General features: G+C 41.8%; 1 protein-coding gene across 23 annotated transcripts in view; it reads left to right on the top strand.

The window, feature by feature from the left end:
• dock3 (dedicator of cytokinesis 3) overlaps positions 1–24,343 on the top strand; it is a 939,092-nt gene that overhangs the window by 764,334 nt on the left and 150,415 nt on the right. For 22 of the 23 annotated variants that reach the window (XM_069936839.1, XM_069936837.1, XM_069936835.1 and 19 more), the window contains 4 exons: positions 4,159–4,307; positions 6,088–6,173; positions 20,302–20,328; positions 20,448–20,543. In XM_069936839.1, coding sequence (XP_069792940.1) covers positions 4,159–4,307; positions 6,088–6,173; positions 20,302–20,328; positions 20,448–20,543 — 358 coding nt within the window. The remainder of the gene's footprint in view (positions 1–4,158; positions 4,308–6,087; positions 6,174–20,301; positions 20,329–20,447; positions 20,544–24,343) is intronic. The other variant, XM_069936829.1, reaches the window with a different exon arrangement.

The following is a 24,343-nucleotide window of genomic DNA, read 5'->3' as shown; positions in this document are numbered from 1 at the left end:
ATATATATACAGTGGTTTACCACATTTATCATTTACCCCTTGTTTTTTTTTTAAAAGAGTCTGGCGGGATGAAGTGCTGATGATACAGTTACAAATTAAGGCTTTCAAATGGTCTAGTCTTATGCTATGACCATCGTAATACCTTCTGCAATTGCGAAGCAGTGATGGGGTTCTGGGCAGTCCTGGAATGCCTGTGTGCAATTGTCGGTGTTGGGCTGGTGGATATGTGACAACGAGTCTGGAGTGTCCTCTGTTGGGGATGAGCTAATGTGCCATGGCTCTGGTGCATCATGGTGGCTAGGGGTGAGGGGGGTGTGGAGTGATCAGTAGAGGTCTCCAGAGCCCCTGAGGGTGCCAGATCCCTAACGAACAGTGTCCACTGCTAGTTCCCAGCAATGGTGGCATCGAAGATAGTGGCCCCCACAGTCCGCTCGCGGCGCTGCTGGGAAGGGGTTTGGATTTACACACCTTAACATGGTGTCCCTTCACCTGCAGCTGGAGCAGACCATGTCTTTCACTGGGCATCATTTCCTCGGGTGCTTTCCCAGACCACAGAAGTAGCCCTTCGGGTGCTCCTGGAGAACGGCGTCTGTGGTCAGCGGCCGTGGATGTGTGCACCACGTAGAGATATTGGGGTTTGACGTGAAGGAGGTGGACCCTTTCAACCAGAGGGTTGGACATGCCTCCTTACGTGGTTCCAGAGTAGGACCGTCCCTGCGGATGTCAACCATGTTGTCAGCATGGTCCCTGTCGCAGATTTCCTGGTAAAGGAAAACATCTTCATGCGGTGTGGCATTCGTGGCTATACATAGGAGGAAACTGATGGAGTGGAGCGCCTCTGGGAGGACCTCTTGCCAACAGGAAACTGGATGGCCCCTAGACCACAGGGCTAGAAGGACAGCCTTCCAGACTCTGGCATTCTCCCTTTCAACCTGCCCGTTCCCCCATGAGTTGTAGCTGGTGATTCTGTTCGTGGCAATACTCCTAGCCAGCAGTTACTGGAACAGCTCATAAAAGAGGACCCCCCATTCACAATGAATATAGCTGGGGAAGACGAATAGAGTGAAGAGACTGCGCAGGGCCTTGATGACTATGGTAGCTGTCATGTCAGAGCAGGGGATAGCAAATGGGAAAACAGGTGTACTCATCAATAACATTGAGGAAGTACACATTGCGGACAGCAGAGGACAAAGGTCCCTTAAAGTTGATACTCAGGCATTCAAAGAGACGGGTGGCCTTTATCAACTGCGCTCTGTCTGGCTGGCAGAAGTGTGGTTTGCACTTCACGCAGACCTGGAAGTTTTTGGTCATTGACCTGATCTCTTCCATAGAGTACAACAGGTTGCGGGCTTTGACTAAGTGGAAGAACCTGGTAACTCCAGGGGTGCTGAAGGATAGGTGGAGCACTGCTGGTTACAGACAGTGAGGGGTAGATGGGGCCCATCAAACTCCATCGTCACGCTTTTAAGATGACATTGAAAATCAAGTCCCAGTAGCACGGGACGTGTAGAGCTGCGGCAGCACCAAAAGTTTAAAGTCTTTATATTCTGTACCACGCACAATCAGAGTCACTACGCAGTAGCCATGGATATCCACCATATGAGACTGAGGCCAAGGAGACATTTTGGTTTACTGGCCTTACCACAAGAGAGTAGCTCTGCACCATGACAGAATGAATAAAACTTTCCATGCTCCCACTATCAAACAGGCAACTCGCCACCTGGCCATTTACCTGAATATCCATCATTGATTTGGCGAGCTGATGCGGGCTGTCCTGGTCAAGTGTGATGGAGGCTAATGTCAGAGCATTGCTTGTTGTTGCGGTGGAGAGATTGTGTGCTGATTCAGAAGATGGTGGTATCCGAGATGGTGGCCCCCACGGCCTGCATGCAGTGCTGTTGAGTCCCAAAGATGGTACCCAAGATGGCGACTCACACATGGCATTGCTAGTTCCCAGCAATGGTGGCATCGAAGATAGTGGCCCCCACGGTCCACTCTCTGAGCTGCTGGGAAGGGGTTTGGATCTACACACCTTAATATAGTGTCCCTTCACCTGCAGATGGAGCAGACCATGTCTTTCGCTGGGCAGCGTTTCCTCGGGTGCTTTCCCAGACCACAGAAGTAGCATTTTGGGTGCTCCTGGAGAACAGCGGCTGTGGTCAGGTCACTGACAGAAACTGGCAATGGTGCTAGAAGGCATTTGCAGAGTACTGCCGCCATGGTCAGATCGTTAGCGGAGTGAGGGGATGGCAATGCATCCCAAGATGGCAGCGTCTGGGGAAACCACGAAGCGGCCGCATTGTCAGTTGAGTAGACCTCCATATTCTGAAGGACCACCTCCAGCATATCTGCCAACTCTGCTTGCTCCAATAGCCTTTGGCAGATGTAATTCGACCTGATCCCTACAACATAGGCATCCCTGATCAGGTCCTCCATGTACTCCACAACCATCACAGCCTTACATTCATAGGCCCTTCCAAGGATTCACAGGGCCCAGAGTTACTTGGCATTTAACTCCCTGAGTTGCTGCTTTTGGGTCGCCAGGAAGAGCCTGGCATAGACTTTGTTAATCTTTTGCAGGTACTGGCCCTTTAGAATGTCAATGGCCTCCTGATATGACACAGCATCCCTGATCATCAAGTACACCAGGATACCGACTCAGAGTGCAGTACCTGTAATTTGTCGGCCTCTGTCTGCACAAATGCTGAAGATGCCTGCAGGAATGCCTTGAAACAGTGTAGCCAGAGTTCAAACTTGTTAGATGCCTCAGGTGATTTAGGGTCAATTTCCAGCTTCAGGATCTGCTCCATTATGAAATTAAAGCTAATAAAATTAATGCACCCAATGACTCCAAAAGACTGAAGTTGAGCAAACTGATAGGCTTTTATTTGCTATAGAACAAAAGCACGTCCATGCTGCATGACTGTCTTGCACTAAGAAAGAGACAGTGGAACAGTTGCCTATATTCAGGAGCCGGTGGGGGGGGGGGGGGGGGGGGGGGGTGGCACAGGTACAGTCGGCCAATGGGTGTGCCCAAACAGATAAATACATAAATACATTACCACACTCTGTCTCCTTTCACAAAGCCAAAATAAATTCTCACCTTTCCTCTTCTTCTTTGGCTTGGCTTCGCGGACGAAGATTTATGGAGGGGGTAAATGTCCACGTCAGCTGCAGGCTCGTTTGTGGCTGACAAGTCCGATGCGGGACAGGCAGACACGGTTGCAGCGGTTGCAGGGGAAAATTGGTTGGTTGGGGTTGGGTGTTGGGTTTTTCCTCTTAACCATATCCATTTAACACCTTTTGACTATTGGCCTGAACTCCTCCCCCTGCCATTCTTCAGTCTTTATTCAGATGCCTCCCTGTTTTATGCATACATCTTGAAGAAGGGCACAGGTCTGAAATGTTGGTAAACATATCTTTAGGTCCGGTGGACTCTGCAAGACTGGCTGCCTTCCTCCAGCATTTCTGTGTGTTTTTATTAGCATGGCATGGTCTGGCAAAATGGTCTATTTCTGTTTACATATGACACCTTCCATGTAATTTGTGTGTCTGGAAACAGATTTTGAATTGCTGTGTGAAATATACCTATCACATGAATATCTGAAATGAGCATCACATGAACAATGAAGTGGTCATGTGTGAGATACCTTGACTTAAAACATTGTTGAAGGAGGGTAATTTTATAGGCTTTCTCCCGCATACTTTTTTCTTTCACGAACAAATCAACAAACTTTTTTAAGTCAATGTTGGTATTAATTGATTCATCCTGATTCTTTTTTTACATGTCATTGATAGAAGACAGAACATGAAATGTTCAGATTTGATAGTAGAGATGCAGAGCCATGCACCAATGACTTGTGCTGAGCAGAAATGTCTCCTAGATTTCAAACTCCTCCAGTTTGCATTGCTTGAATTTACTTTGTGTTCCCAAGCAATAAATAATGTTTCTCATAGATGTGGCATAGATATAATTTACATATACTTACATTTCACCAGTGACTATGCTTTAAAACTTGCTGATCAGCTGATAATTGTCCTGGTGGTTTACACTGAAGCCATAGAAGGTGCTCTTTGGGTGCAAAATAAACTGTACCAGGCCTGGTTTATCTTTTTTTTTGCAATGCCACTAACAAAATTCTATTTTATTTTTTAAAGGTGAAAATAAGATTCATTTTATCCCAGGAATGATTGGCCCCTTTCTCGGTGTGACACTGGTGCCACAGATTGAGGTACGAAATGTCATGATACCAATCTTCCATGACATGATGGACTGGGAACAGCGAAAGAATGGCAGCTTCAAGCAGGTAGGCTGAGTGCTTATACATGGCAGGGCAGGATAGACTGCCTCAATGATCACAGCCATACTGTATTTGGATGATGTGGGACTTTAACTGGCCCATTTGATTCTGGGACTGCTATTTGATCCCTGAGTTTTAGATGATGTCACCTTTACTCATTTTACAAATATCTCAACGAAAAAATGTTCCATTGCAGAATCCAAATGGAGCATATATAAGTGAGCTGAAGAACAGTGACAGGGTGTACTACATGATTTTTTAGGTTTTCATAGTCAGAGGAATTTGAAATTATACCCAAAGTGGGCTGATACAATGAATGTAAGAGCATAAGAAATAGAAGCAGGAGTTCCTCAAACCTGCTCTGCGTTTCAATAGGATTATGACTGATCTGAACTGAGCCTCAATATTTTCTTCCCTGTTCTTCATAATCTTTGACTAAATTGTTAGGTTTGTTGGGGATAAGAGATATAAATAACAGAAAATTAACTGTTTTTAATCTCTCCAAGGATGGTTGTAATTGCATCAGAACACAGTGGCATACAATTAGCTTGAAGGAGGTGGATTATTGTCTAAATAATTTATTAAGGCTTTCAGACGATATTTTTTTTAACCACAATCTGTTCTGTTTCCCTGACCTTCAAACCACCCCTCCCAACCATGTGAATATCATGAAAGGGTGAATCCAAGAGCTAAGAGTCTTTAGAATACCTGTTTCAGGGTGAGGGAGCAGCTGATCTTTTTGACAAATCCAGGAAACTATCAGTAAACTCAGTGCCTCTCTGGAAGCAATCTGCTTCTCCCTCCTCCAAATCCCCTGAGGTTCCCTGACCACTATCAGCACCAACAAACAACTATCTGCTTTCCTCACAATCTCTTCCCTCAGTTGTTACACTTCCACTCCAACTCCTGGTAACCAATTATTGGTCCCAATTCAAAACCCTACTTTCCAGACACCAATCACAGACCCCACCACCATCATTCACTAGCTTCCAACTTTTGTTGTACCTAAATTTCCCTTACTCCATGGCAGGTTCCAGACCTACCTCTTTTACTTTATTCACTTGGTATTTGCTTTGGGCTACTGGACTGCTAAATTGAAAGATGTAGACTCAAGAATGACATCATCACAGAGATGATCTGTTTTTAGGGTGGATGTGCCTTGTGAATTGCCATTATGATCAAGACCAATTAGCATTTTTTGCGGGAACCAAAAATCTGGTCATTATTACATGGCTCTTTGTGGGACATTGTTGTGCACCATGTCTACTGTGTTTCCCATGTAACACAATGACTGCACTTCAAAAATACCTCTTAATATTCACTTACTCTTTCCATCATTGATCTTTTCAACATCTCATCCTTGCTACATCCTACTTTTAAATGAAACATTAAGTCCAGAACAAGTTGCTGAGTGCAGCATGGGATTTAATTTTTAAATTTAGACATACAGCATGGGCCCACAAGTCTGTGCTGCCCATTTACACCCCATTAATCTACACCCCGATTACATTTTTAATGATGGGAGGAAATGGAAGCCCCTGGAGAAAACCCATACATAAATGGGGAGAATGTACAAACTCCTTATGAACATTACGGGACTCAAACCTCGGTAAAGGCTTTGCGCTAACCGCTACACCAACCATGCCACTCAGTTTGATAAGAGACCTCCACTATTGGTTTGCAGGCCACAGTATTTTGAGATATTAGGAAAAACCAAACATTTACTTCCATTCATGTTTCTGAAAATATTGCTCATGGTTTACTTGCTGCTATTTTTGTGTCATAGGTCGAAGCAGAACTCATTGACAAACTGGACAGTCTGGTGTCAGATGGAAAGGGAGATGAAAATTATCGTGAACTTTTCAGTCTCCTGTAAGCAGAACTGACAGAGGTTTGGTAACAATACTGATGACGTGTATGGGCCATTTAATTGTTGAAGATTGCTGAACCTGAGCAGAAGTGGGAGTCTTGCAAAAAAAATTGTAAATGCTTCAAGAAACAAGCATGCAATTCTTTACCATGCAAGTTTAATAGCATCAACACCAGTTTTTAGAGTGAAAGTCTTCTGAGGCTATCCCTCAGGATTGAGGATTACTTATTTCCTCTCCAGTTTAATTGATTCTGAAGTGGCCTCATAAAGTGGAGCCATACACCCTTCAGTAATTGGGACAGGTGGTGGTAGATAGGTGGACAGTTTATGTGGTCATGTCCTCCTTCTGCCATTTCACAGGGTCTCGGTGTGTTCACAGTCTATGCCCTCAAGATAAACATTGCACTATAGAAAATATGAACAAGAGTAGGTCAGTCATTCCTCAGCTTGCAACCCCATTCAATGTCATCATGGCAAATCACCCACTTCAGTATTTCCTCTTTCTCCCCTGATCCCTTTAGCTTTAAAAAATGTCAATCTTCTTCTTGTATGTATGTCACATCATCGTGATATTGTGTTCTAATGTTCTATGTTCTAATAAGCTGGCTTCCACAGGTTTCTGTGGTGGATAATTTTGCATGTTGACCATGCTCTCCTGATCTCGGTTCTAAATTACAAAGCTGATTTTATGAAATTATGATCCTGGTTCTGGACCCTCCAACCAATAAGAATGTCTGAATAGTACCTTTAGAATTTTACAGATTTCTTTGAGATCCCCTCTCCTTCTTCTCAACTGGTTCTGAATAGTTGAACCCCAAGCACTGACCCCTGCACATACCATTAAGTCCCTATCTTCCACTTGGAAAAAGACGTGATTATTCCAACTATCATCTCATTCTCAATCTAAGCCAGTATATTAACCCCAATTTCATACTCATTAATTTTGTACACTAATCTCTTGCAACCAAGAATTTTAGAAAATGACCAACACCATATCAATACAATTCAAATACAATTCTTGCACTTTGAACCATCATGGGCTAGAAATTTCCAATTGTCAGTGGGGATGTAACACTTCTTCAAGGACTTCTTGAATCTCTGTGCACTTATTATTCTCTTCCTATGAGAAGCCATGGAACAGAGTATCTATTTTGGGAATTTTGTGTCAATTATGTGAACATACCTTGCCCAAGTAAGTCGTGAGAAAGTATTGCATCCCTAACATCAACCTTCTTGCTGATCTAATTTCAGTGTTTAAAACATTTCTGTTTGTTACTTTGCTAACTTTTCTTCAAGGAAGCTATGTTTTCAAATTTGAGTCCTCCGAAATTTCCTGATAGCTGTAGGTCAATATCCATTTTGAATGAGAGTAACAAGAATTAGACTTATCTTTGATTCACATTATGTCACTGTAGTTTGTCTTGACGATATGCCAGCACCATTCAAAGGATTCCCAGTACTGTACTTAGTTTGGGTCACTAAAGTGTTTAATGTGTTTGAAAATGATTATTCCTAAATTCTCTCCCTTTTTTTTAAACCAACAGTTGATGGTCTTTTCATTTTTATCATATTCCAATGTAAATTGCCATATCCAGATTAATTCTGACTGCTACATCTTAGTTCACCTGGATAATTATGCTGTTAGATGGTAAATGTACGCTGGCTAAAATTACATATATATGATGCATATACTTGAGGAGATACTGAAAAATGCTTAATATCTTCAGAGTCCAGTTAAGTTGGGTGTGTTTTGGAACAAGAGTGATCTGGAGAAGCTGAAGGGACTCCACAAGTCAGCCAACTTCTATAGATAGAAATTTTCAGTAAACGCTCCAGGTCTGAACTTTTTATAGGATTATGAGAGATTGAAACATGGTGAATAGAAATGATCAATGTCTCTAAACAGTGAGGATGAAAAGGAAGGAACATAGATTTAAAGCAATGATGAGGTGATTTGAGGTGAATTCAGGGGAAAGAAGCAGAATGGGGAAAAGTATTTGAAACTCACTTTCTGAAAGGGTGATGGAAGCAGAATCCCTCATCACATTTAAAAAGTATGGGGTAGCCTCATGGAGACACATAGCCTTCAAGTCCATAGATTAAGTGGTGGGAAGTGGAATTTGGGAAATCAGTTTCAGTCAGCATGACCTATTTCTGTGTTATAATACTTCTATGATTTTTGATAAGGTTAGTAGCAGCAGAAGGAACATTACTACATGGTTTTATAGCTTTGACTTTGATTCAAGTTAGCAATGTATATAAATAATAAGAATTTGCCCATTTATGGCATAAAATGCCATATCATGAAATATGGCTCAATGAACATCTGTCATTATTCAGGGTATTGTCCAGCTGCTAGTGTTCATATGTTCATCCAAGCATGATAAAACAATAATGAGGATGAAGCCTAGAAGTCAGATCTGATCTGCCTTCAGTCAGTAACAAATATCTGCAGTTCCAGTGGGGATATTGGACATTGATTAAGAGTAGGAGCCAGTCACAGCACAGATTAGCTAAATGAGCTTGGGGAACTGTTCTGTATAACTCATTATTTCATTATTTTACTGATGGAGCCTTCACAAATGTTTTTATAATACAATTATCTTGAAAAGAACACTTCAAATTCTCACAGTGAGAACAGAGATAAGGTCAAACTTTGACAAGTTTGTGTGCACTCTTCCATCTGGATTCAGACTCAGTCTGAAATACATGGGAATAGAGGGATAGAAGTAGGACATTCAGTTCCACCTCTGCCATTGTATTAGGTGATATATTTTGTAATCCTATTTATTTATTTATTTTGTTAACATATTTCAACAAAGTTGCATCAACTCTGTAAAAAAAGACTGCAGGTACTGGAGATCCAAAGCAAAAACAGAAAAGGCTGGAAGCACTGGGCACCATAAGGGAGAGAAAAAGTACTGACATTTCAGGTCAAGAATCTTTTGAATGCTTGATTTGATGAATTAAATTTTCAGTTGACCTTTTCTCTATAACCTTTTGAGAAAAGCAGTTTTAAATTTGCACTAACCTTTGCATTCTGGCTTCAGCTCAACCAATCCTGGTTCTTATTTTAAGATTATGCCCCCCTCCTCCTCCTTGTTCTTAACTCTTGGTCGTAGATCTTTTTTAATTGTCTTAAACATATGATGATGCCTTATCCTTCAGGAAAGATAAAAGTCAAAGACATTGAAAAAGTTGCATGATCTGGCCTACATCATATTATAAAATATCTTCGTATTCTAAGGATTTGAGGATAATGGGTCAGATCTCAATTGGTTGTGATGATGTACTGGTGAAAATCACTGGGGTAAATGCATGCTTCTGCATTGTAATCTTCTCAAGAATTGTTATCACATGTATCCCAAACCAGAAAGTCCTCAGCCTGTAATAATGTATGTACCAGATGGTCCTCCCATCATCTGTAGGCCCACCACTTAAGCAGTCTCACACCAACTAAGTTGAAGTAGCAAGTATGAGGCTGTCAGAGTATGATGGGGTGGGAAAGGAGGAGAAGGCACTATACAGAACTAGTAAGACCAGCAAACTCAGTTGGAAGAGGTCACAAAGAGGAGATACAAGATAATTAATTACTGTTATTGAATAATTTGTGTGCTTAATTTGCCAAGAAGTTTTACTAAGATGTTACCAGGTCTTCAGGAGCTGAGTTACAGGGAAAGGTTAAATAAGTTAAGACTTTATTCCCTGGACCATCAGTGAATGAGGGAAAATTTGATAGAGGGATACAAAATTATAAGGAGTATAGACAAAATAAATGCAAGCAGGCATTTTTCACTGAGGTTAGATGCGACGAGAATTAAAGAACATGTGTTATAGATGAAAGGTGAAACATTTGAAGGAAACATTACAGGGAACTTCTTCATGCAGAGAGTGGTGAGAGTGTGGAACAAACTGCCAAAGTGGTGAATGCAGGCTCGATTTCAACATTGAAGAAAAATTTGGATAGGTACACGGATAAGAGCAGTATAGTCTGGGTGCTTGTCAATGGGACTAGGTAGTAATATTTTGGCACAGACTGGATGAGCTATAAGGTCTGTTTCTGTGCTATAGTGTTCTATAGTTCCAGTGCTTTAACATTGATGTACTTTAAAGTTATTTGTTCAATCCATTCCACCCTAACCACCAATAAATTATGGAATGATAGAGAAAACTTCAGAAAAATTGCAGGATTCAGTGGCACTCTGTGTTCTTAATGTATTTATTGCAAGTATTTGAAAGCAAGCTGAGGAATCTCCTCATGGAGATTATACTGTAGTTTAATGTGTATAAATGCCAGAGGCATGATGGTTCACACAGACTAGAAAGGCTGAATGACCTGTTTTCCTGTGTTCTATGGCATGTAGTAATTTATCCTGATGGAACTGTTACAAGGGTAACTCAAGCAAATGTTTAATAGACAAACACTACAATGATGCCTGAGGATTATTTTGTTTTTCCATTATTGATAGTCGGCTATTATGATTATCTTCATGCAAGTCTTGGAGTGCAAATCGCATGGTCAACTTTGAGCATGGTCCCTTGGCAAGTAAAGTCATGAACTTTACCTTTGTCTGTTATTCAGAATAATATAATTCTTTAATTCTTTTGGGAGCCATGATACTTCATAGTGTTCAAGGGCAACCCATGCAAGGGAGGCTTTCCTTGGATTTGACTCATTAATTATGCCATTTTGGATAAGCATATCTGTCAAATAATGACATGGAGATGAGGAGGTGGATGCATTTTGATTATTTGGTTGTCTTCCAAAACAATTACTTTAAACATTTTGGTAATTGGGACAATGCATTTAACTGCATGATATTGTAGGATCTTTGAAGTGTATTTTGGAAAGGCAGAGACATTCTTCCCAGTTAAAACCAAAATCTTCATTTCCAGCACTCAGGTTAAATAACTACAATTGATTCTTCATCTATGAGGTAGTGTTTCAACAGAATAAGCATCCTTTTTTCTTTAATTCTGTCTTTAAGTTATAACAGGATTGTCGCTGAGTTTTAACTCACTGCCCTGGGCTTTGTAAGTCCGCAGCAAAAATAGCTAACTGTATCCAGTGGATTACAATCTTCATTTTGCCTATTACTTGATGTGCATTGCTGCTTGATGTACCAATATTGATTTGCAAAGGTCAAGGATTTTCAGATGTTGCTGCTCCCTCAGACAAGTTATTTCTCCACCCTCAATGCTGCACTGTGGTAATTAGTCAAATAAGTTTAAAGCCCCAGGACCTCTAGGAGTGCAATCTCAGGATTGCTACCCGTGCCACGTGCTAGTAAGATTAGAAATAGGATAATGCATCTTAACATGTACCTAAAAAGATGGTGCAGGAGGGAGGGCTTCAAGTTTCTGGATCATTGAGCTCTCTTCCAGGGAAGGTGGGACTTGTTTCGATGAGATGGTTTGCATCTGAACTGGAAAGGAAATAATATCCTTGTGGGAAGGTTTGCTCATGATGCTCTGAGGGGTTTAAAGAGATATGCACTCTGGAAACTAGAGTGCCAGTGCAAATAGGGAAGTGGAGGAGGAAAAAGATGAAGTGAAGATTGCATGTAACATCAGAAATCAAAGGGTTGTGCGTAGTGGAAATTTTCTCTCATGCATATATCTAAATGCAAGAAATATTATAGGAAAGGTAGACGACCGTAGAGCGTGGATTGGCACATTATGACATTGTGACCATGAGTGAAAGCTGGTGGAAGGAGGGACAAGATTGATAGCTCAATGTTCCAGCTTCCATTGTTTCCAATGCCATAGAGCAGGGGGGGGATGAAAGGGGGAGGAGTTCCATTGCTTGTCAGGGAATATATCACGGCTGTGCTCAGACAGGACAGACCAGAGGGTGGAGCTGAGGAATGAAAAAGGTATGGCCACACTCATGGGGTTATATTATAGACCACCCAACAGTAGCGAGAATTAGAGAAGCAAATCTGTAGAAAGGTAGCAGACAGCGACAGAAAAAATAAAATTTTGAGAGTAAAAGATTATAACTTTCCACATTTTTAATGAGACTTCCACGCTACAGAAGGGTTGAATGGCTTGGAGTTTGTCAAATATGCTCAGGAAAGTTTTCTAAACCAATATGTAGTGGTACCAACTGCAGTGAACTGGGATTCACTGATAGTGTGTTGTGCTGATGGTTGGTTCCGCCTCCCAGCTCCGCCCCCATCTGCTCACATATAACCCTGGTTTCCCGCCTAATCCTTCAGAAGACTACTGTGAAACCCTACCCATTGTCTTCTTTCTTCTTTGGCTTGGCTTCACCGTCGAAGATTTATGGAGGGGTAATGTCCACGTCAGCTGCAGGCTCGTTTGTGGCTGGCAAGTCCGATGCGGGACAGGCAGACACAGTTGCAGCGGTTTCAAGGGAAAATTGGTTGGTTGGAGTTGGGTGTTGGGTTTTTCCTCCTTTGTCTTTTGACAGTGAGGTGGGCTCTGCGGTCTTCTTCAAAGGAGGTTGCTGCCCGCCGAACTGTGAGGCGCCAAGATGTACGGTTTGAGGCGATATCAGCCCACTGACGGTGGTCAATGTGCCAGGCACCAAGAGCGTTCTTTAGGCAGTCCTTGTACCTCTTCTTTGGTGCACCTCTGTCTCGGTGGCCAGTGCAGAGCTCGCCATAGAACACGATCTTGGGAAGGCGATGGTCCTCCATTCTGGAGACGTGACCTACCCAGCGCAGTTTGATCTTCAGCAGCGTGGATTCGATGCTGTCGGCCTCTGCCATCTCGAGTACTTCGATGTTGGAGATGAAATCGCTCCAATGAATGTTGAGGATGGAGCGGAGACAACGCTGGTGGAAGCATTCTAGGAGCCGTAGGTGATGCCGGTAAAGGACCCATGATTCGGAGCCGAACAGGAGTGTGGGTATTACAACGGCTCTGTATACGCTAATCTTTGTGAGGTTTTTCAGTTGGTTGTTTTTCCAGACTCTTTTGTGTAGTCTTCCAAAGGCGCTATTTGCCTTGGCGAGTCTGTTGTCTATCTTGTTGTCGATCCTTGCATCCGATGAAATGGTGCAGCCGAGATAGGTAAACTGGTTGACTGTTTTGAGTTTTGTGTGCCCGATGGAGATGTAGTCATGGTGGGGAGCTGGCTGATGGAGGACCTCAGTTTTCTTCAGGCTCACTTCCAGGCCAAACATTTTGGCAGTTTCCGCAAAACAGGACGTCAAGTGCTGAAGAGCTGGCTCTGAATGGGCAACTAAAGCGGCATCGTCTGCAAAGAGTAGTTCACGGACAAGTTGCTCTTGTGTCTTGGTGTGAGCTTGCAGGCGCCTCAGATCGAAGAGACTGCCATCCGTGCGGTACCGGATGTAAACAGCTTATTCGCGAAACGATTGAAGCGCTACTCAAACCTGGTGTGCTTCTGATAGACACTCTGTCCGCCATGTGGCTGAGGAGTTCACATACTGGCTAGACTGCTTCCATGCCTACCTGAGTGTGACCAAAGACGTCTTCCACACCAATGAGCTCAGGAGGTCCGCACTCGTTTCGAGGATAGGAACAAAAGCGTATGCAGTCATCAGGGACTGCACTACCTATGATGCTGCCACCGAAGCATTGAAGGCTAGGTACCTGAAGTTGCAAAACAAGATCTTAGCGAGGCACCGACTCACCCTACGTTGCCAATGGCCAGGAGAGACCATTAATAACTACCTGCTAGATCTGTGGATGATTGCCAAGAAGTGCAGGTACAAAACGGCTACAGGCCACGTTCGTAAGGAAGAACAGATTTGGGACACTCAAGTCGTTGGGGTCCACTCGAGGTTCATGAGGCAGTGACTGCTTAAGTTAGATAAGAAGGACCTGGCTATCCACTTTAAACTGGCCAAATCATTGGGACAGTTCAAGCTCGAGAACGATGACCTCGAAGCCAGTGAGCTCACTCACCCAGGTGAACCCTTACAAGAACTGGCTGCTTCCGCTACCCCAGCCCTAACGGCTGCTGCTTCCCGGGAGCACTCCTGTGCCAGGGAGTATTTTTTCTGCGGCAAGAGCCAGCATCCCTGATCTCGTTGCCCGGCTTAAGACTCAGTGTGTTTCATCTGTGGCAAGGGGAAGCCTGGAGAAGTCTGCAGCCTGCACTATTCCCGGATCAGATTCCAGCCCCAAGCCGTCTGCCCCGAATTTACCCGGACCCATTTGCTGCGCTACATGCCAACGGAGGATGACAGTGAGAAAATGGCACAAAAAGGCTCAGCAGCCAACTTGCCGCGACTCATATTAAAACTTGGCGTTATCATTGTCGGAGGAGGAAGGAGGGCAGCCATCTTGCCGCATCACGAGATGGACGCCATCTTACCCACGCACGGCATCCCATGACAGTGGGGGCCACTCGAGTGAGCAGAATGGAGTCTCTGGGGTCCTAGCGTTGATGGTGTTAGATCACGACAGACCTCAGCAACTCCATAGTGACTGTGGACATTCCACTAAATGGCTAATCATCACAGGCTTTACTGAAAGCTTCATAGACTCATGGACTGTGGAAGAGTACAACCTAAAGGTGTATCCTTCCAATTACCGCATATTCCTTACATCTCATTCGCATTCTATGCGTATTCAACAACATTGTATAGTACATCAGTCATTTGAAGAGGGGGGTGTTCTGTAAATTTCGCCTATATATACTTGATGAATTGTGTGCTCCGGTGTTATTGGGCCTGGACTTCCTGTGTCACCTTCAAAGCGTGACCTTGGAGTATTCTGGATCCCTCCCCACCTGTAATGGTTCGGAACGGAGGGCCCCTAAAATCAGAATCCACGTACAGCTTCTCCACACTAAACATCAACCCCCCCCCCACCTCTCTTCTGAATCTGTTCTTGGACTTCAAACCTATTGCTACCAAGAGCAGGAGGTACAGCACAGCAGACCGAGATTTCATAAAGTCTGAGACACACCGTCTGCTCGACAAAAGTATCATCAAAACTAGCACCAGCCCGTGGAGACCGCAAGTGGCAGTGGTAAACGTGTAAAACAAGTCCAGGGTAGTAATTGACTATAGCCAAACTATTAATCGGTACACACTCCTGGCCGCATAGCCCTCCCTCGAATTTCGGACATGGTGAATGATATTGCACAGTATTGGGTCTATTCGACTATTGCACTGAAACTGCTTATCAACAGCTGCCAAACCATTCCTAGGACCATCTATATAAGGCATTTGAGGCTAAAGGTCATCTCTATCAATTCCAGAGGTTTCACTAACGCAGTTTCTATCTTCCAGAGGCAATGGACAGAATGGTGGATGAGTATGGGTTGAATGCTACCTTCCCCTACCTCAAAAACATCACCATTCGGGGCCATACCTTGGAAGATCACAATGCCAACCTCCAGAGCTTTCTCCACACGTCAAAAGCCCTGAACCTCACTTATAACTCTAGCATGTTCAGGACTAAACATCTGGCTATCCTGGGCTACATGATGGAGAATGGCATCATTGGCCTTGATTCCGATGGGATGAGCCCCTGTAAAATCTCCCCGTTCCCAGGACCACAAAGGTTTTGAGGAGATGACTGGGGTATTTCTCATATTATGCCCATTTGATCCCTCAATTCACTGATAAGGTTCGCCCTCTCTTAAAAGCCATTAATTTCCCCCTCTCGGCTGAAGCCCAAACGGATTTTAACTACCTCCGAAACCACATTGCGAAAGCCACCATGTGGATGAGAATGTACCTTTTTTAAGTGCAAAGCAACACTTCGGATGTAGCACTGGCCACTACCCTCAACCAGGTGAGCAGGGTGGTTGCATTTTTTTCTTGGACATTTAAAAGCTACGAGCTCCCGAACCCATCTATGGAAAAGGAGGCTCAAGCCATTGTAGAAGCTGCAAGGCACTGGAGAAACTACCTGGCTACTCACTGACCAGCCCTTGGTTGCATTCATGTTTAATAACGTCAAGAGGGGTAAAATCAAAAATGACAAGATTGCTAGGTGGATGATCGAGCTCTTCACCTACAATTATAACATTGCCTATTGGCTATGAGCCCTTAATGACCCTGTAGATGCCTTACCCAGAGAAAGCTGTGCCCCTGCACACACCAGCCAACTGCAGTCTCTGCATAATGAGCTCTACCATCCAGGGGTTACCTGCATGGTTGTCAAGGCGCGTAATCTACCCTACTCCATGGAAGACGTCAGGGAAATTGCCAGGTCTGCGTGGAGTGCAAGTCACACTTCTACCTCCTCGCAAAGGCGCACCTGATCAAGTTATCCAGGCCCTTCAAACGGCTCAGTGTTGATTTTAAGGGGCCTCTCCCCTTCACGAAAGGGAACAATTTCTTCCTCTCTATCATTGATGAATTCTCCCTCTTCCCGTTTGCCATTCCATTTTCAGACACCTCCACATCATCAGTCATAAAGGCCCTAGACTCCATTTTCGCCCAGTTCAGGTATCCCAGCTATATTCATAGCGACCAGGGCTCATCCATTTTGAGTGGTGAACTACATTAATACCTGCTGGTGAGGGGCATCGCATCCAACAGGACTATTAGCTACAATTCCCAGGGGAAAAGGCAGGTTGAGAAGGAGAACGCCACGGTCTAGAAGGCTGTCAAACTGGCTCTGAGGTCAAAAGGCCTTCCAGACTCATGCTGGCAGGAAGTCCTCCCTATGGCTCTCCATTTCCAATCGCTACTATGTACCATGACCAACTCGACTCCTCACGAGTTCCTATTCAATTTTGAAAGAAGGTCAGCATTGTGAACTACACTCCCAACCTGGCTCACCACTCCTGGTCTAGTCCTTCTCAGGAAGCATGTGTGGAGAAGCAAGACTGACCCCCTGGTGGAAAGGGTGAAACTGCTCCACGCCAATCCCACATATGCCTATGTGGAGTACCCAGATGGCAGGGAGGACACTGTCTCCATCAGGGACCTGGCACCTGCTGGAACAGAGGGTCCATTGCCTCAAGTTCCTCTGCGAACCACAGAGCTCGTTCTTGCCACCCCCAGTCAAGGCCTTGGGGGATTCGGTTCAGGAAGAAAGTGCATCACTCTCCACCATTGAGCCAGAGACCCAGCCTGCCTCTCCTCCCTCATAAGGGGACCAGGAGACCCAAGGAGTCCAAGGCCCCCCCGGTGCTAAGGCACTCCACCAGGATCTTCAGACCCTCGGAACGCTTAAATCTGTAAATTTGTAAATAACTGTATTTTCAACTTTTTTTCTGAATCCATATTCTCTGTCTTCATTCACAGACGCTAAATTCTGCAGGAAGGGGTTAATGCAATGAACTGGGATTCACTGGTAGTGTGTTGTGCTGATGGCTGGCTCCGCCTCCCAGCTCCGCCCCCATCTGCTCACATATAACCCTGGTTTCCCACCTAAACCCAGAACCCTTCCGAAGACTACTGTGAAACCCTACCCATAGGTATAAGCTAATAAAGCGTTTGTTCTCCCTCCAGTCGTGAGAGCTTTTATTCGTGCTACACCAACCAGAGAGAGTGCACTACTGGATCTCCTATGAAGGAACAAGACAGGACAGGTGACAGAAGTATGTATAGGGGAACATTTTGTGTCCAGTGATCATATTGCCATTTGTTTCAAATTAATTATGGAGAAGTAAAAACACATGATGCTGGAGAAACTCAGCAGGTCAAATAGTGTCCTTTATGTAGCAAAGGTAAAAATACATAACCAACGTTTCGGGCTTGAGCCCTTCATCAAGGTATGGAAAAATGTTGGCAGACATCTGAGCAAAAGAGTAAGGGGAGGGAGGTGTGGTTGCAAAGACAGGAGGTGATAGGTGGAGAAGGGAGGGAGGAGACAGCAGCAATCAAAGGATGGATGGATAGCTAGGCGGAGGGAGGAGAACTGGAAAAGGGGAGCGAAGGAGGGAGGGGGAAAAGGAGAGGAGGTTAGCAGAAACCAGAAAAGTCAATGTTAATGCCATCTGGTTGGAGAGTACTCAGTTGTTCCTCCAATTTGTAAGTGGTCTTAGTGCGATAGTACATACAGCCATGGATCAAACATGTGAGTATGGGAATGTGACACAGAACTAGAATGGTTGGGTACTGGGAGGTCTCTGTTGCAGACAGAGAGAAAGTGCTCAGCGAAGCAATCTCCCAATCTGTGCTCAGTCTCTCCAATGTAGAGTGTAGAATGAAGTTCTGGCCAAAGTGGTAGATGTGGGTTCTATTTTAATATTTAAGGAAAAGTTGGATAGGTGTGGAGGGTTATGGACCGCGTGTGGGACTAGGTGAGAGAAGATGTTTGGCGTGGACTAGAAGGGCTCATCTGGCTTATTTCTGTGCTGTAATTGTTATATGGTTATATATGGCCACAAAGGGAGCACCGGATGCATTAAATCAGTCCTGCAGATACACAAATGAAGTGTTGCTTCATTTGAAAGCCTGTTTGGGGCCCCAAACCATGGTGAGGGGGGAAGTGTAGGCACATTTTTTTTTTCCAGCAATGGACTTTAGACAAAATTTGAGTTCCCTGGTTTCAAGTTGGTACAGCATCCAGCAGATGATGAACTATGCAGATCTATTTGGGGAATAGGCAACCTCATGGTGCTCTAGTCTAGACAACTATAGAACAGACAGAAATCAGAAATCATGGCAGAAATATGACTTGCAATGTGGTTAAACACCTTGATTCGTTGACTATGCAAATATTATGGTTGAGCATCAACTGTAGGTTCAGGGACTCACACCTTTGCCATTCATATAGAGATCTAGGTTCCAAAAGGAACCACAAGTGCCACACAACTGTAGGTAGTACTACCCGAACCTTCAAGAAGTCTGCAATGCTTGCAAACCCATGTTCATGCCTTGCTTAAAGACTGCTGCTCGAAGAAAAAATAACTTGATAATTCAGAGGAGAAATATCAGTGATCTCACTGAGGTGCTTGCTAACTGAAAAGATCATCCTTTGCTGCCTAGAAGATGTAGAGACTTGAAAGTTTAGGCTGATCTCAATGGATAGTACAGTCAAGAAAAACAAGCAAGGCTGAGCCTTAGCATATATGAGGCCATGTGTGTCTCTCACCACTGACTTAGACAATCTTATCCAATGGATACATTTCTCTTCAGAAATCTTGAACTTGGAATGTGACATCCCCGCTGCCACCTGCCCCCCGCCATCTCCAGACAAATATTCCTGGATATCAGGTACTTTGTCTCCTCCTTTGGGGACTCGCGCTTTTTGTCCTACTTTGAGGACTATCATCACCTGTACTCCATTCCAGCTGTGCAGCACACAGACAAACCATTTACTAAATTATTTTTATGTTCTAATTTTTTGGGGGATCTGGGCATCTTTAGCAAGGCCATTAATTTACTTCCTAATTCCCTTGGAGAGGGAATGATAAGTCACCTTTTTTATGAGTACAGATTAGCCAGTATGTAGAAATGTATTCATCTCTTCTATAATTAAACAAATTCCTGACTGAGTATCATTTCTGGGTTTAGACATAATACCATTACAGACATTGTCTGGTGGAGTGACAGACTTAACCTCAGTTTCTAACTTTTCAGGTCTTTCCAAAAAAAGTAAAAAGAAGCATTAAAAGAAATGTGATTGGGCTTTCCTCAGCTGGATTTCTCTTGTAAAAGTTTATTTTCCAAACCTGTGACACATTCTGGCAAATAAATTGCATTTAGCCTCATGATAAGAGCAAGAAGGGCTCCCAAATGGCCTTGGGCACCGAAGCCTTCCTGCTCATATCATGGGTTTGGATATGGAGCTCAGGCTACCAGGAGTCTGTGCGGTTGCAGAAGTCTTGGAGGTGAATCCACGGATACTCAGTGTCTCTGAAGGGACTCACTTTTGCTTCCCTTTCTCTTACTGCTGGACAATACTAATGGTGACTCTTTGGCTGCTTTATGGCAGGCAAAAGAAGATTTCATGTAATATTACATTTTCTGTATTATTACATGACAATAAAAGAATCATGAATCTTGATAAAACTTGATTTGATCACTATTATGTTAATTCACATATCACTTGAATATTTAATACCCTACTTTGTGCAATGCAATAACTCATGTAAAGGAGATTGCTCTTTAGTGCATTGTAGTTGTATCATAGTATGAGTATAAAATCACATTTTTATCATTTCACACTATGATTATGTTAACCACATGGTCTTTGCTTAACTTCTGCTGCCTGGAATAGTACCCAGCTCTTTGGGCCTTATCCTAGGTAAGACTGAAATGCCTTAAAACTTTCAGTATCCAATTCTGAAATGACAAAGGCTCTACCAAGTGAAGTTTGCAATCAATAGGAAGAACTCATTCCTTTCTGTTTTCTTGTGCTCACAGTTTATTAGAGAAGATTGAGCAAGAGACCTGGAGGGAGACGGGTGTTTCCTTCGTATTGTCTGTAACTCGTCTGATGGAGCGCCTACTGGATTACAGGTAACTGCTACTGCAAAGGGTAAATACATTTATAAACTAGTACGATAACCATGGTCAGTTGCTGGTAGCAGTGAAGTACTACCAATTTTATTTCATGAGTGGATTTAAAGCTACAAATTCTTTTCCTGTGATTGTAAGTATGAATCTTCTTTTGATTCATTCTCGAGATATTTTGCTTTTTAATGTCACTAGCAACCATCGTCTGTATCTGACTGGTCTTGAAAAGGTAATGATGGACTTTTAACTGAAGAAGTAGGGAGTTATATCATGCAACTGCAAAAATCCATCATTTCAGAAGACCTTTATGATTCAACTTCATTGGAGTGGGACTGGAGTCATATAAGTCAGACTGAGTAAGCACAGGTTTTTTTCCCTAAAGGAAGGCTATGAACTCATTGCTTTACATCATTTTGTTACTGCTTAGTCACTTTTTTATTGTCATAGTACTTTTTCTTATAATTTCATTTTTGTTTTCTGACTTCACTATTTCAAAATACTTTGTGCATAGAATAATTTTGGTATGTCGCCACATTTTTTTTTAAATTCCCTCCACAGCTTTGATATATACCCAGTTAAATAATGAGGTAGTATCATTATATGACAAGCATATAATGGAAGCTGAAAGATTGTTAAACCATACTCACAAATCTACTAAACATTTCAGCATTAAGTAGGAGCATGCCTCTCCTCCGGGCAGTTAATTATAGTCATCAAACAAAAGGAAATAGCAGATATAGAGAAAGAATTAGCAAGGAAGGAAGACACTACTAAAAGAAGGGAATTGGTAGATAAAAAAATAAAATATGAAACATTTCAAACATATAAGGTGGAGAAAAATATAATGAAGACAAAGCAGAAATATTACGAACTAGGAGAAAAAACGCACAAAATTCTAGCGTGGCAGCTTAAGACAGAACAAACTAAAATAATGGTATTGGCATCAAGGAAAAAAGACAAACAGATCACATATAATCCAACGGAAATTAATGAAAATTTCAGAGAATTCTACGAACAATTATACCAAACTGAAAACGAAGGGAAAGAAGGCAAAATAGATGAATTCTTAACTAAAATTGAACTACCGAAATTACAAACAGAGGAACAAAATAAATTAATAGAACCATTTGAAATAGTAGAAATACAAGAGACAATAAAAAATCTGCCGAATAATAAAACACCAGGAGAGGATGGTCTCCCAATAGAATTCTATAAAACATTTAAAGATTTATTAATTCTTCCCCTCCTGGAAGTAATCAACCAGATTGATAAAACACAAAGCTTACCAGATTCGTGCAAAACAGCAATAATTACAGTAATACCAAAGGCAGGGAAAGATCCACTTGCACCAGCATCATATCGACCAATATCTCTACTTAACACAGATTACAAGATAATAGCTAAATTATTAGCAAACAGATTAGCTGATTATGTACCAAAAATAGTAAGTCTAGACCAAACTGGATTCATTAAAAAAAAGACGAACAACAGATAATATTTGTAAGTTTATTAACTTAATTCATGCAGTAGAAGGAAATAAAACTCCAACAGTAGCAGTTGCTTTAGACGCAGAGAAGGCCTTCGACAGAGTAGAATGGAATTATTTATTCAAAGTATTACAAAAATTCAGTTTACCAGAGAAGTATATTAATTGGATTAAAGGGGCCATTGGCAAGAGTAAATGGATATGTATCAAAACATTTTAACTTAAGCAGATCAACAAGACAGGGATGCCCACTATCGCCCTTATTGTTCGCGTTAGCCATAGAACCACTTGCAGAACTGATAAGAACAGAAAATAAAATAAAAGGGATAAAAATAAAAGGCAAGGAATACAAAATCAGTTTATTTGCAGATGATGTTATAGTATACCTAACGGAACCAGAAACATCAATAAAAGAATTACATAAGAAATTGAAGGAGTATGGAGAAGTGTCGGGATACAAGATTAATGCAAATAAAAGTGAAGCAATGCCAATGAATAATGCGAATTCCTCAAAATTCAAGAAAGAATCACCGTTTAGATGGCAAATGCAAACAATACGATACCTAGGTATACAAATAAATAAAAACCTCAGCCATCTATATAAACTTAATTACTATCCACTAATGAAAAAAATACAGGGAGATTTAGAGCATTGGAAAGATTTACCATTAACACTAATAGGAAGGATAAACTGTATTAAAATGAACATTTTTCCAAGGATACAATACCTATTTCAGGCACTACCAATACACTTGACAGAAAAATTCTTTAAGGAGTTAAAGAAAATAATAAGGAAATTTTTATGGAAAGGGGGGGAAACCGAGGATAGCACTAGATAAATTAACAGAATGGTATAGACAAGGAGGCTTACAACTGCCAAATTTTAAAAATTATTATAGAGCCGCACAATTAAGATATCCATCAGATTTTTACCAAACAAAAGAAAAGCCAGATTGGACTAGATTAGAGCTAGACAAAATAGGGGAGAAGATACCTGAACATATATTATATAAATGGGATGAAAAATTGGTAAAACATAGGAATTCTCCAGTATTGCACCATTTGCTTAATATTTGGAAGAAGATTCATGTAGAAAGAAATAAAACAAACTACCAATTATCAAAACTAATACTGATGCAAAATCAGCTAATCCCTTTTACGGTAGATAACCTGTCTTTTAGAGAATGGGAGAAAAAAGGGATTAAAAGAATAAAAAATTGTTTTTCGGGGAATAAATTATTATCCTTTGAACAAATGAAGGATAAATATAATATAACTCAAGATACAGTGCTGGCATATTACCAATTGAAATCCTATTTAAAGGATAAATTGGGAAGTAGTCTGAAGTTACCAGAAGGAAGCAATTTTGAATATCTGATTACAGACACAATGATAATTTAAAAATTTATAACAAACATGTATATCAAATTACAAGAAAAGGAGAATGAGGAAATAAATGATAAAACTAAACAAAAGTGGGAACAAGATCTAAACATAAAGATAAAAAAGGAAACATGGGAGAGGTTATGTTTAGGAACTATGAGAAATACAATAAATACGAGATTACGTATGATACAATATAATTGGATACATAGGTTATATATCACTCCTCAAAAGTTAAATAAATGGGATCCAACAGTATCTGACAGATGTTTTCGTTGTAAAAAAGAAATAGGAACAACAATTCATGCAATCTGGACTTGTGAAAAGGTGAAAAAATTTTGGGAAGATATTAAATAAAATTACAGAAAGCAATATACCAAAAAACCCAGAGATCTTCCTCCTAAGTAACATAAAAAATAAAGAATTTGGACTTGATTTGGAGGGTGTACAAAAAAGATTTGTTAAGATAGCCCTAGCTGTAGCAAAAAAATGTATTATGTCAAACTGGAAATTAGAAGATAATTTGAAAATACAGCAATGGTATATAGAAATGAATAAATGTATTCCATTAGAAAAAATAACATATAGTTTAAGAAATAATATAACATTATTTGAACAAATATGGGAGCTGTACATGGAATATAATAGAGAAAACCTACCAGGACATCTATCACCTAAAATGACAAAAGGAAAAGAGAATGGAAAGAATTGACTCAGTGGAAGTTTTTGTTCATTAATGTTGAGTGACAACATTGTTTGATGGGTTGTTTGATGTATCTTGAACTCAGAGTTTTGAATGGATGGAGGGGGAGGTGGGGGAGGGAGGGGGGAGAAAACGACACTGTATATATTTGAAAGGAGAAATGTGTATATCTTGAATAATGTGATCTATAGTGTGAAAAATAAAAAATTAAAAAAAAAACATTAGGCCACA

Source organism: Narcine bancroftii, chromosome 5, assembly GCF_036971445.1.
Source record: "Narcine bancroftii isolate sNarBan1 chromosome 5, sNarBan1.hap1, whole genome shotgun sequence".
NCBI lineage: Eukaryota > Metazoa > Chordata > Chondrichthyes > Torpediniformes > Narcinidae > Narcine > Narcine bancroftii.
Note: the sequence above shows the minus strand (reverse complement) of the source record. Positions and strands in the feature narration are given on the sequence as shown.